At 40.2% G+C, this 13,633-nt stretch overlaps 1 protein-coding gene across 2 annotated transcripts in view; it reads left to right on the top strand.

The window, feature by feature from the left end:
* Positions 1-12,354, top strand: part of gask1a (golgi associated kinase 1A) — a 75,962-nt gene extending 63,608 nt beyond the window's left edge. For both annotated transcript variants that reach the window (XM_004560075.3, XM_004560074.3), the window contains exons 5-6: positions 6,812-6,915; positions 10,777-12,354. In XM_004560075.3, coding sequence (XP_004560132.3) covers positions 6,812-6,915; positions 10,777-10,981 — 309 coding nt within the window. In that variant the 3' untranslated portion in view covers positions 10,982-12,354. The remainder of the gene's footprint in view (positions 1-6,811; positions 6,916-10,776) is intronic.
* Positions 12,355-13,633: the final 1,279 nt, after the last annotated feature.

The raw sequence follows: 13,633 nt of genomic DNA, 5'->3' as shown, positions 1-13,633 counted from the left end.
AGAAGCAACGTTAGGTACATTGGAACTTCACAGAAATTTAGACTCTTGAACAATATAAAGACAATAAAAACACCATGACGGCCCGTCAGTCCAAGTTAGTCCAGGTGTGTTGTTTTTGTACAAGCAGTCGGGTTGTGTGCTTTTGTGCTTTCTCTGGGTTAGCTGAACATCTTTGCACGCTCCGAGTGACACACAGCAGTCTGTTTCTAACATCTGTTTGTTTGTACGTCTGATACAGTGGAGGGGTTTCTGGGCTGCATGTTCTCAAGTTGCAGTCAGACAGTTCTGTGACATAAAAAAGTGAAACATACCACGTTTGTATTTGGCCAGTCTCCCTTTTTTATGAACCCTTGGGCAGCACTGTTGATATTTTAAGATTACAGGTGCACAACTGCACTTTCATCTCAAACACCAACTTCTATGTCAAGCCAACTTGACCTTCATTATCAGGGATAATCGCTGGTGATGAAATCTACATCTGCAGGTATGACCTAACAAGGGAATCGTCATTTAAAGGGGCCAAGACACCAGGAGCATGCATGTCATTTTCTTTACAGGTCACAGGATTGTGCACTTGTTCTTCCTGTGGAGTCTGAGGGAGAATGGTCAGGCTGCCTGTGTATGATCAATACTAAAAAAATCAACATGAGCACAAAAGCTGAAATGGTAAATGGACTGATTCTTATATAGCGCTTTTCTACTCTCCCGGAGTATTCAAAGCGCTCTATACAACATGCCACATTCACCCAATCACACCGAATCTCACAAGCACTTTCTCTAATCCGAGTGCTTTCTAATGACATTTACACACAGTCATACTCTCTTGGATGCATCGGAGAGCAACTTGGGTTTAGTATCTTGCCCAAGGATACTTGACATGCAGGCTGGAGAAGCCAGGGATCAAACCACCAACCTTCCGATCAGTTGGTGACCTGCTCTACCTCCTGAGCTACAGCCACCCCAACCCCATCATTTTGGAATTAAGTGGATTCTTAATTCCAAAATGATGTTCCATGTAAATGGTAAATGGCCTGCATTTGTATAGCGCTTTTCTAGTCCATAGGACCCCAAAGTGACTGGAGAAGGCAGATTGTGTTTCAGCTTTCTCGGGTGTGCGCTGTGCTCCTGACAGTGATCATGTTCACTGCAGAGATTTCACACACATAAGCTAAATGAGAGCTATCACCACGATCAATCACTTTGACGCTCTGTTCTGAAATTCTTTAATTCCCGGTGATGCTATCCTGGATATTAACCACTCATGATCTTCCTTAATGTGATGAGGAAGACTCACTACATTCATATTTGGGAAAGGTGCCCCAGACTTTTTCCTCATCCTGCCACATGCTGTCATTATCCTGTTAGCTGCTGTGAGCTACTCACCGTGAGTGTCGGTGTCAACAGTCCGACCCTCTGCTACGTTCTCCAGGAGTGTGGAAGTTGATTGTGAAACACTGAGCGGACGTTGAAATTTAATTTGGCTCACTGATACTGAAGTAACACTGCTGACATGAATGTTTATCATAAAATTAATGTTTTTCACGAAGTCTGCAAACCCAGTGCCAAAAGAGTTGGCACACTGTATAAAATGTCAGTAAAGAAAGAATGCAATGATAGAACATACAAAATATATCAGATGTTTGAAATATTTTCTCATTGTGAATTTAATGAAAGGAACACATCAGCCGGAGGAACATTTTGCACATAAGTCAGTAAGATAGGCAGCTGGTCAGTAATGTGATGGGCATAAAAAAGACTTTGGATATTTCATCATCAAAATATCCTGGGAGGCTGGAGCAATGACTCAGCGCAAAGGACAACACCAAATATTAATATTGGATCCCTGAGATCTTTGGGCTCTGCATGAAAAACAGACATGAATCTGGCATGGAAATCAGAGCAGGGCTCAGAAACGTTTCAGAAATAACTGTCTGTGAACACGTTTTGCTGTGCCATCCACAAATGGAGGTTAAAAAAGAAGCTGTATGTGAGCATGATCCAGAACCCTGGCTGTCTCCTCTGGACCAAAGCTCATCTAAAATGGACCGAGGCAAAGTGAAAAACCGCTCTGTGACTAGACAAATTGAAATTTGAATTTCTTTTTGGAAAATACGGACGCTGCATCCTCTGAACTAATAAGGAGAGTTACCATTCAGGTTGTAATCAGCACTCATTTCCAAAGCTGATATGGGGGTGCATTAGTGTCTGCAGCCTGGTCATCTGGAAAGGCACAGCCAGTGCATCTATAACAAGAGCATGGCTTTGTAGTACGAGAGTCTGGGTCCTGGCCTGCCTGTACTTTAGACCTTCTGGCACATCATGAACTGAAAAATATAGTTAGTTAAGACCCAAGATTGCTGAGGAGCTAGAGTCCTATATCAGACAAAAATAACAACATTCTTCTCCAAAAAGTTTAGCAGCTGCTCTCTTTCAGTTTCCAGATGTTTATGGACGAAGAGGGAAGCTACACAGTGGTGAATGTGGCCCTGTCCTGGCTTTTTTCAGATGTGTTGTTGTCATCAAATTCAAGCACTATTTCTATACTCTAAATATACCATAATATTACCTAGTAAAAGATGCTAGACTACAGTTAAATCCATATTATGATCATTCTGCACCACTCCAAAACCTTCTTTTGCCACGGAAAAGCAAACGTTCTATTTTGTAACTGAAATGCATGGACACTGTTATTCTGTGGCTAGCTTTATTGGAATGTGCATTTTATGGAGGAGAGTATTTGAATTGACAGTCAAACTAATCATCTTACTCTGCAGCTCTTGTGGCTGATACAGATGCTGTGTATCAGCCACAGCATCTGTATCATTTATTTGAAAGTCAGAGATGTTGTGAGGACAAGCAACGGCCTTGGATGGCTCAAAGCTATGATGTTTTGGCTCTGTCCCGTAACTCCTTAATGAGTTCCCCTGTCCCACATATTTCTGGTCCTTAATGATAGAGGTATTTTGATAAACAAAGCAGACTTAATTTACTTTGAAGCATCAGGGGGAAGAGGAGACTCCCAAAACAGCACAGTGAGGCAGACGAGTTTTTACAGTGAGTGATGCGCTATTAAAAAAGAAGAAAAAATGACAAACCTAAAAATATGTCAATCAACATCATTCAGTAGCTTTTTGGGTTTTCTCAACTTTTGCCTGTTGTTGTTGTTGTGAGCTTTACTAAGATTTGCATGTTTAGATAACAGCTTTGGCAACTTTAATTTTCTTTGTCACTAAATTATGTGCATGTGAGGTTAACAATACTAGCTTCAATTACATGTTCAGAAAATTTTGCTTGTAACCAAAAAATTGAGTTGACATATTTGGTTTGGCATTGATTTTTATGCCAGGCCTGGAACCAGCCGGGGTTTTACATCAGCTTGTGATTTGGTTGAGTTGGTTGTTACAATAAAAAATGTCAGTTAAATATATTTAACTGACATTTTTTATTGTAACAACCAACGATTTATACAGGAAAATAATGACTATTAACAAGGTTGCCCAAACGTTTGCATCCCACTGTATCTGCCAAAATGCAGCTACTAATGGGACTCACACAAATCTAAAGTGTATTTTATTATCTGAATGTTACAATGTGTAATATTGGCTTTGATAAATGCTGGCAAGTTTATATGGCATGTAGCAAATCACAAGCAACCCACACAAGTGGCACAGTAGCTAATTTCCTTATCATGTGGACGGATCAGGATGGGATATTAACAATGTATTGTCTTTTCCACAACCACATTGATTGAGTCGCACATTGATTTATCCAGAAAAGGTTTTCATTATTATAAAGTATTCCATCAAATAATGTTCTGTAATGCTGGGATTACACTGTGTGATTTTTTTTTTTTGCTCATTTTGAGCCGATTTTTCAGTCGTGCGACCGTTTTGGTGATCGGCCCGAGTTTGGCCTTCATCGTGTGTCATGCATCGTGTAGTATACGTGGGGTAACAAGAAGCGATTAACACCTCACGACCAGCTCCCGATCATCAATCACTTGGTCGTAAGAAAATCAAACGTGTTTGAAATCCTGTCGGCCGTCGTGAGGGTGTCACCGTAGACTCTCACACTGCGCACACGCAAACACAGAAATGAAAGTGAAAAGACGGAGCAGCACAGCGGTGCAGCGTATGATCTGGACACAAGCGATGGAGGCACAACTTGTAGAACTTTGGCAAGCTCATCTGAGCCTTTTCGATGTGGCCTCACAAAATTTTCATGACCACAACAACCGTGAAAATAATTGGATGGACATTGCTGCTCAATCACAGCTGCCTGATCAATGTTTTTCATTAGCAATTTAGCAAAGTTGATGGTGGCGCGTCTGTGTGAGTGAAAAACAGAGAGGGAGAGAAAGGGAGAGCGAGCGACAGATTTTCTGTTATAACCTTCATGTTATGGACGCACAGTGTGAGCACTCAGGTCGCATCAGAGTATCGGGCCGTATAGTGTGAGACCTGCATCATCACCTATGAAATTCTAACCCCTGTGAGTCAATCGTACAGTTCGAGCAGGGGCTGAATAACGCGACTGAAAAAAATTGCACAGTGTATGCCCAGCTTAACTGAATTGATTTATCCAGATTGCTGATACAACATCCAAGACCCCACCCAGTTTCTAGTATTTTCTAACAGTAGAGTCTGTCTTAATAGAAAATATCAGTTCTCATTGTTTGGCTGTTTCACTGCCATACTAATTTGCTAAGGGTACAGGGGAGGTCGTTAAATGTTTTGTTTATGAAGCGAAGAGTTCATGTCTGAAAAAGCCACTTGGGTTAATGTGAGAATGAAATACTGAAATGCTTAGAATGCAGTTTGACACGGTCCAAGTGGACTGTCATGTGTCTTTCAATCTGTGTAATGGTGACACACTATTTAAAGAAACTGTTAAAGGTGAACTGTGGTTTCACTTATCTTTTTTATTTAGGGACACACATAATGTATTTTATCCCCTTTGTAAAGAAACTGCACAAAATTATATAAATCTGTTGTCACAATCTGGGTGAAGCAGACTGTGTGGAGTGAGGACCCAAGTGCTGACACTGACAGTGCTGAAACAGTACAAAACAAAAGGGTGAAACTAAACTATAACCAAAACTGTATGATCTAACGCTAACAAAAACAAACCTGGAACATGAACATTAAAACCTGGCATGAAATACCTGGACCATGAAGGCTTGACATGAATACGTGAAATCCCCCCAGACTGGACAAGGAATGAATGAAAACTCAGAGACTAAATACACACAGGAGGTGATATGGTGAAGTGGAAACACATGGGGAAGCAATGGTTTTACTTAACATAATGACGACACAGGGGAAGTGAAACTAAACACACTGAGCACAGAACACCAGAGCATTTCAAAATAAAACAGGAAACATAATGGGAGGCAGACATGGCACACATGATAGACTAAGGTTGTGTCCACATTCATGGGCTGCATCCTCCTGAGGACCCGTCCTTCGCGGTCTACGTGGGCCGGGTCCTCAGAAGGTCAGGTAGGCGGGAAGTAAACAGCTGTGAAATTGGACGGTCTAGCCTTCAGATTTGCGTCACCGCTGTCTCGGTGGAGTTTAGTAAACTCAGCCGTCTGCTCCTTGCTATCTAAAATATAACAGGACACTGGTGTAAATTCTCGACCATCTCACACTTCTGTTTAATCAGTTTTCTGTTTGACGTTTATTCAGATGTGTGAAAACCACACAGCTAGTTTTATTTTATCTAATCTAATCTAATAATTTTAATCTCAGCCAAACCGATTTACTCACGAACAAATAAAACACTGAAAAAAGCCAAACAATAACATTTTTAGGTTATGTAAGTGACTTTTATATCACGTTTAACCTGAGTAGCGAAAGACCGCGGTGATCTGAAAATGATGCGCCGGGAGTTTGACGTTCTCGCCGGCTCTAGTGACCCTCGAGCTCCCAGCTAGCTATCGAGCTGGTGGATAACAGACGTTTCCGAAAACGTCGGAGCACTTTTGCAAATATGTGGTATCTTGATAAACCGAGCAGATATTTGAAGTTTACACAGCTGCATTCTCGCCTGAAAATATGTTTATTTTGTGACCCAGAAAGAGTAATAAGAGTAATATTAAAAACTTAGCAGCGGCCACCATTGTTGGAAACTGGAACTGGCTGGGCCGTGCTATGAATTCTGGGATATGGTGGGCCACGAAGGACACACCCGACCCATCCTTCAAATTCGGGGAAAAAGAGGACACATTTGTCGGCTGCATTCGGAGGAGTCTACGAATTTGAACAGCCTGCGTTGCGTCACTGTGATGTAATCGGCCTTCAAATGCGTCCTCAGGAGAATACAGCCCATTAATTTGGACACGACCTAAGACACACGGACACAGAGGAAGAAGGAAACTGGAGATGAGACATGGAAATAACTAAGCACAAACAGACCATGATAACTGGGAGGAAAAGGAATGGTTCACAAGGGGAATACGTGTAAGCAAGGGGGAGATGGCAGACAAAAACATTACTGAAACGCATTAAACACAAGGGGGTGAAGACACTAGGGGGACTCTAATAAACAGAACCTAGGCAAAATAGAAATGAGCTTAAGATAACTAAATGAGACTTAAATATAAACCGTAAACATCAAAATATAAGAAAACAAAAAACACTGTGTCAAACAACCCAGGATCGTGACGTCTGTAGTTTATCAGCTTTATTTATTCCTGTTAATATTGTATTACGTTTAATGTTACTCACTTCCAATCGGTGCACACTTCCTTCTTGGTGAGCAAACAGTAGGCTCTGTGTTGACTGTGTATGTTTGCGTGTATTCTCAGGTGAGGAAGACGGATCCCTCCACACTGGTGTTTATAGATAATGCAGGGAGACCACAACAGTCCACAGACAACCTCAACTTCAAGCTGGTTGAGGGCATTGATGAGTGAGTATAAAACATTATGTCAGAGAAGAAGCAGGCAAATGAGATTTTTTTTGTGTGTGCGTGTCCTTCAGTCTAGCAGTGAGGTTCAACAAATTACACCATGCCGATTGAGAAACTCATTTTAGCTCACAGCGGGTAGAAACAATGATGTAAGGAAATGTTCCAGGAAAAAATAAAACACATCCAACAACATATTTCCCTGGTGACGTTTCTGATTTGAACAGCTTTCAAATCAGCAGCACAGAAACGTCCACTGGAAGCTTGTTAGATTTTTGTTACAATGTCTGTCTGATTAGATTAGCGTGCTTTCAATTAGCCTGCTATTCAGTATACTGAATGAATCAGCTCTGATAGAAATTCCCCTTTGTCTGTCACTTAGGATTACTAAGCTCTTCCATAAAATTCTCTTAAATATCTTAAGCCTGGACTTGGAGCTGAATGAAAATAGAATGTTAAAGTCACATATTATTTCTCATGACTGAAGATTAAAGAGAAACTTGTTAGTTTTCAGAGGTGTTACAGGACAAATTTTATTGTATTTATTTATTGTATTTATTGTATTTAATGCTTGCTGTATTTAATTAATATAATTACATTTTAATATACATTCATTTTCACATGATAGTTATTCTTGCTTTTTTGTACACTTTATTGGGTTGAAGGTTTAATTTGAATTTATAAAATAAATTGTTTTTGTCAATAAATATGTCATTACTATACTGTTAAATTGTTCATGCTCATAATAAACATAGTGTGAAATATTGAAGTTAAATTAAGCCCAAAGCTCAGGCTTCAAACTTTGCTCTTTATGAGCAAAGAGTAGAAGAAAACTTTCAGAGATTGAGCGTTTAGCAGAGTGCTCTTTAAGAGCAAAGAGTAGATTTGCTCATAAAGAGCTGGATTTGAGCTGACCTCTAGGTCAGTCATACAAACAAAGCTCAAAACTTACATCTTCTTTTATACACATATCATCTTTTTTTTTGTCCACAACAGCTGCAGCAGTGTCGGTCTACTGGAATTAGATTGAATTTCTTGGCTGATGAATAAAAAACATTAAACTAAACTACTAGAAAGATTTAGGTTCCAAAAGTTGTTTTTGTGTTTTTCTTTCTCTTTTTTTCTTTTTAGTGTGGTGATTTGTTGAGCTTTGCTGCTCTTGCAGCACTAGAGAATGGCTAATATTGATGTCTCTAAAGCTTTTTGCTTATGACTTATTGATTCAGGAAGCTTGAATCACCAAATGGCTTTCCAACCTGACAGAAGTCTGCACTGCATTATCACAAAAATCTAGTATGGCACAGCACTGTAAAATAAAAAAGTAATAATAATAATGTATGGCCTCCCTTTTCCTTGTTTGTGAAAATCTTCATTACAAAATCTCCCTGTATGATTATTGATCTGTTTGTGAAAAATCACGCAGAGACTCAGAGGCAGAGAACTATGGACAAAACAAAATTAACTTCAGATAAACTGCAGACAGAACAAAAGGCACAAATATTTAAAGGCAACAACAGGAAATCTGGCTTTGTTTAACCCGAAGAGCCAACAAAACTGAATTAAAGAGCAGATTACAAACAATAAGTTAAACGCCATCCTTCCAGCAGAAAGAAGCGAACATGTAGTATGAACACTCACATGCACGACATCTCCTATACAGGAGTATAGTACTCTGTGTGAAAGCATGAACACAACAAATCAGAAAAGTCCAGAACACCATTATTTCAATTCAGTTCAAAAGATACAACAGCAATCAGTGCTTTTTGTGAGTCTGCCAGTGTCAGGGTTTTTATTGAAAAAATGACATATTCTTTCGATACAAAAACATGTTCATGCCTTTTTAATTTGTCATTTATTAAAGTTCTAAATATATATTTTACCTCAAAAGTACAGTTTTTAAATGTAATGTTACTGAAACAAAAAAATAATTAAAAAAAATAAAAATCTATCTGATCAAGAAATCCCTCATCTCTGGAAAAGAGAGTTTATTACAGAGAAATGTCTCTTTCCAAAATAAAAGCTATACTATCCGCTTCTTCTGGGCTATATTCTCAGCAGCATATTAAACATATCAGGTCCCCATAAGGAGAATCATGTGCTAATGACTCGGGTAAAGTTTGTAGCATGCGTGCTTGTTGTTTTTGTCTGCTTCCACTTGTCTTTGCACTAGGATGATGTCGGCGTAAATGTGCAGTAATATTCATTGTGTTCCCACTAGTGCTGTCAGCGTTAATCTCGTTAAAATGACATTAACGCCATAACGCAGCAAATCTCCGTTAACGAGTTACCGCAGATCGCCCCGTGCGTGGGGCTGGACGGCGTCAACACGTTGATGAGCTAACTGCGCTAACGCACTGCGTGGCACATCTAACATACTGTTTTACTTTTGTCCATGATGCGCTTACCTTCAGGGTCATGCTTGACATGAAAACCAAAATAGTTCCAAACGCCAGATCTGAATGAGGGTGGGGGAGGTTTAATTTTGGCTAGCGTTGAGGCAGTTGCCATGTTGCAACGAGCTTAGCTTCTGTCTTGCTAGCTTGCTCAGTGGATCTGCGCTCGACAGTGCAGCCTAGGCGGAGTATTTGAACGCAGATCCACTGAGTGCTCAACACAGACAGCATCGTCAGAAGAAAAGTTTGACACAACTTTTCTTCTGACGAAGAAAATTGTTTGATACATTTACGTACCGAACCGAAAGCACTGTATCGAACGGTTCAATACCGATACGAGTATTGTTGCACCCCTAATTTATACATATATATATATATATATATATATATATATGTATATGTATATGTGTGTGTGTGTGTATATATATATATATATGTATATATATATATATATATATATATATATATATATATATAAAATCAACAGTGAGTTCTGTTGATTTTATTTGTGAACACATGTCCATAAACATGGCTTGCCCATAAAAATATAACCGCACATCCGAGGATAAGAGTCAACCTTGAGGTGACTTTTAAAAATGCAGTTTTTAAAAGATTGTGTTGTATAGAATGCATCTTGTGTAATAATTAAACAACAGTCTCTTACACATCCTTAAGTTGAATTTCACCTTTGCAGAGTAAAGGGTATGTTATGCAGTGGGATGCATACAGTATGAAGGGCGGTAGAGTTTTCAAAACTTTATTTATATTTACACAAACTCAAAGAGAAGGACAACATGTTTTTTAATTGCTGTGTAGTTGTTGCTTTTTGATTTTTTAGAAGAAGCTGAAATGGGGCTGTTAAGCCACGCCCCTGAGAGGTAATGAAGAAAAGTGTCAGCTTCCTTTTAATGAATCAGCCAGGTTCAAAAACTAATGATGGCTGAGGGAGTATCTGCTGTGTAATAATCACTATCAACATGAATTCTTCTTGTGGCACAGAGTGACTCCACCTCTAGCTCCGTCACCAAGTCTAAAAGTGTACTCGTATATTAAAAATATACAGTTTGTGTGTAACCTCAACATTGAAGTAGAAGAGCATCCCAGCAGAATGAACCTTTTTTTGATAATCCACAAGTTTTCTTCTTATGCCACCCTCAGGCTAAGATGTCAGCCTTCAGTAGCCTTGTAGCCTTTATTCTAGCAGCATGCTCAGGGCAATTTTTTGAACTTTTCATGGTAAAGCATTTTCTTCTTTTAAAGTGTTCTGTACAAATCAGGCTTGTCGCCATTGTTTCATCCCTGGCACTGCTAAAACCTAAATCATGAGCAGGTTCTTTGTTTTTTCCTATATTGTGACGAATAAAGAACATGACGATCTTTAGAGTCTGCACACAAATATTTTAGTTTTCTAGTCTGTGAAACAGCCATTAAAGCTACAACATATCAAAACCAATGTTATGTCTTTTGTCAGATTTCCAGAGAAAGCTGTGTCTGTGCTGCGCTCAGGCTGTCTGGAAAGTCTTCTGCTACGCTCCCTTTACACAGACAGGGAATTCTGGGACAGCCACGGCGGGTCCAGCGGTCTCGGGCCTCTCATCCACATGGTGGAGCAGAGAGGAAGAATTCTCCTGCAGCACATCAGGGACAAAAAGCTTCAGCTCAAGAGGGATCTGTGACTGACCTGATCAGGCCAGCCTGGATTATAAAGTAGATGCAAACTGCATCTATTAGCTGTCGTCAAAGAGAGCAAGAGTCTCTGGAAGAAAAGAAGCCTGCAGCAATGAAATGCATTGTATAATTTAAAGCACAAAAGTCATTAAGATTGAAAAGTGCGCCGAGGCACAATGAAAACAGATTTAGAATGGTTTTTGCAGTGCAGAGTCATCCAGGGCTTGCATGGTGGAATAAAATATTTAAATGTGTGCAAACAGATCAACAAAGCAACAAAGTGGACTGAAACACTGGGAGCTAAGTGCACTGTCTGGCAGCCCGAGCCCAGCAATTCATGAACATGTTTGACTTTTTCACTTCATAATACGCTTTTCATTCTTCGTTGGTTAGTCTTAGTGTTCTGTAGTATTGGCTGTACAGCAGATACAGTATTTTTAAAAGGTGCAACTGCTTTTAGGTCAGCTGGAGAGATGGAACCCTGTGCTCTTGCATTCTGGTCTGCACTTTGTAAAGATGCTAAAGGGCCCTCTAGACTGACCAAATGTGAGCATGTGGTGCTCTTAGAGTAAGATTGAGTTGATACAAAGCACTCTGAAACTTTCTAAAGGTATATTGCAATTTGCGTTATTTCACCAAGTCCTACCACAAAAGACAGTTCTGTTTTCACTTAAAGTTTGATGTCTAGGCTTCAAGCTCATCACTCCCACCACATATGATTCACACAGAAACTAGGGAGTGATGACTAAACATCCTCCCTGGAGCCTACAGGTTGATGGAGGTAGAGACCCCGGACAGCAGAGCCATTAATATGTCAGAGGGAGAAATGGGAAATTCGGGAATGAAGGAAGACCGCTAAGGTTTCGGCAGGTATATGACATAAGGAGAGATAGTGTGTATGACTTACCAGCCTGAGCTCACAAGCTTCACTCCATTTAATTCATTACAAAATAAAGTGTGTTGTCATGTCTCTGCTTTAGCCATTTTTATTGTTATTATTCAGGAAACGGATTCAAAACTAAACCTGAAGATGTGTCATTGTGTGTACCCCGTTAAAAAAAGAGCCAGCAGTCCTAAATTTGATTGACTCAAATTAGGGCTGGGCGATATGACCCAAAATTCATATCTCGATATTTTTTAGCTGGATGGTGATATACGATATATATCTCGATAATTTTTTTTTAAAGCCATGATGTAAGAACAAAAAGAGAGTTGTTAGCCAAAGCTGTGGCCCAGATGTCACACAGGCACTTTTAGTAACATACAGCGTAGATGTACATGAAGAAATTACTCAAAAATAAATTATCAGCATTTATTAAATCAGTGGTTCCCAAACTTTTTTTGCTAGGCCCCCCTTTATTTTACAAGAAAAATGTTTATATTCAGCCTGCGCCCCCCCCCCTGCAATGGCTCTGCGCCCCCCCCCCCCCCCCCCCCCCCCCCCAGGGGGCGGGCCCACACTTTGGAAAGGTCTGCCAGCGCCGTGTTCCTCTGCGGACAGTGTACTCCCGAACCATCTGGTCCATCACATCCACGCCACACTTTGTTTTGTTGTAAAGGGTGACAGTGTTTGGCTTCCTTTTGGTAGTGTTATCAGTCTGAACCACGCTGTGCATGCTGCTAAGAATATAGACTGTCTTCTTCCGTTTGGCCGCATACGCCGTCAGCGTGGCAGCAGAGGTTGAAAACACCTAAGAAATAAGATAAATTGTTATTTCCATAGCCCTTTTACACACAATGAAACACATAAACATAGAACCACAAAAGACCTGCAACATACCTGAGTGGTGAATTCATTGCGATCTGTCTGTCTAGTGGATTGAGGAATTTTCCTGCGAATCTTGTTGACTGTGCCGAGGATGGTGGTTTTCCGTCTAAGAAGTTTTTGCGCAAGTGAAAGCGATGTGAAAAAATTGTCCGTGGTAACATTTCTGCCCTTGTCTAGGAATGGTTCCATCAGCCTCATTACTACATTTTCAGAAAGTCTCTCCCCAGTGGGACGATTGGGGTCCTTGCCAAGATATGGGAAGACATTGCAAATGTACTTGGATTTTAGGTCGCAAGCCACCCAAAACTTGATCCCAAACTTGTCAGGTTTACTTGCAATATTCTGCAGGAAACAGCACCGAGTCTTTGATGGGAAAAGCTGTTCATCAACGGTGATATGTAGACCAGGGTTGTAGCACGTGATGCAGTTGGTGACAAATGATCCCCACACACTGGAAATTGCAGCAAACTTATCAGTCTTTGCTCGATTTGCTCCATTGTGGCATCAATCAGACCACTGGTATAATGTTGAAATGTACTCACTCACTTTTTATTATTATTTGTAAATATGTGTACAAATGGTTGGTTTTTTTGTACTGTTTTTATCAATAAATCTCAGCAACAAAGGAAATACACCCATGTGTGTTGATTTCTCCCTAAGATGGCAAACTGAAACACTCCAAGTTGGTGACTTTTGGAGATTTATTTCCCTGGATGATTGAGAATGCATCAAGATGAAACACAAAAGGAAGTTCACAGCTTTTAGCAGCTCCCCCAACCCCTCAATCACACACCCCCACTCCCCTCCCTCCAGAATTCCCAGGTAACAACCCAATTTACATATGAATGACTAGCCAATTTAGCTTCCACTTGGCTGAAGCTAAAGCTTAGCT

This window comes from Maylandia zebra, linkage group LG11 (assembly GCF_041146795.1).
Source record: "Maylandia zebra isolate NMK-2024a linkage group LG11, Mzebra_GT3a, whole genome shotgun sequence".
Taxonomy (NCBI): domain Eukaryota; kingdom Metazoa; phylum Chordata; class Actinopteri; order Cichliformes; family Cichlidae; genus Maylandia; species Maylandia zebra.
This window is presented reverse-complemented; position numbering and strand designations above follow the sequence as displayed.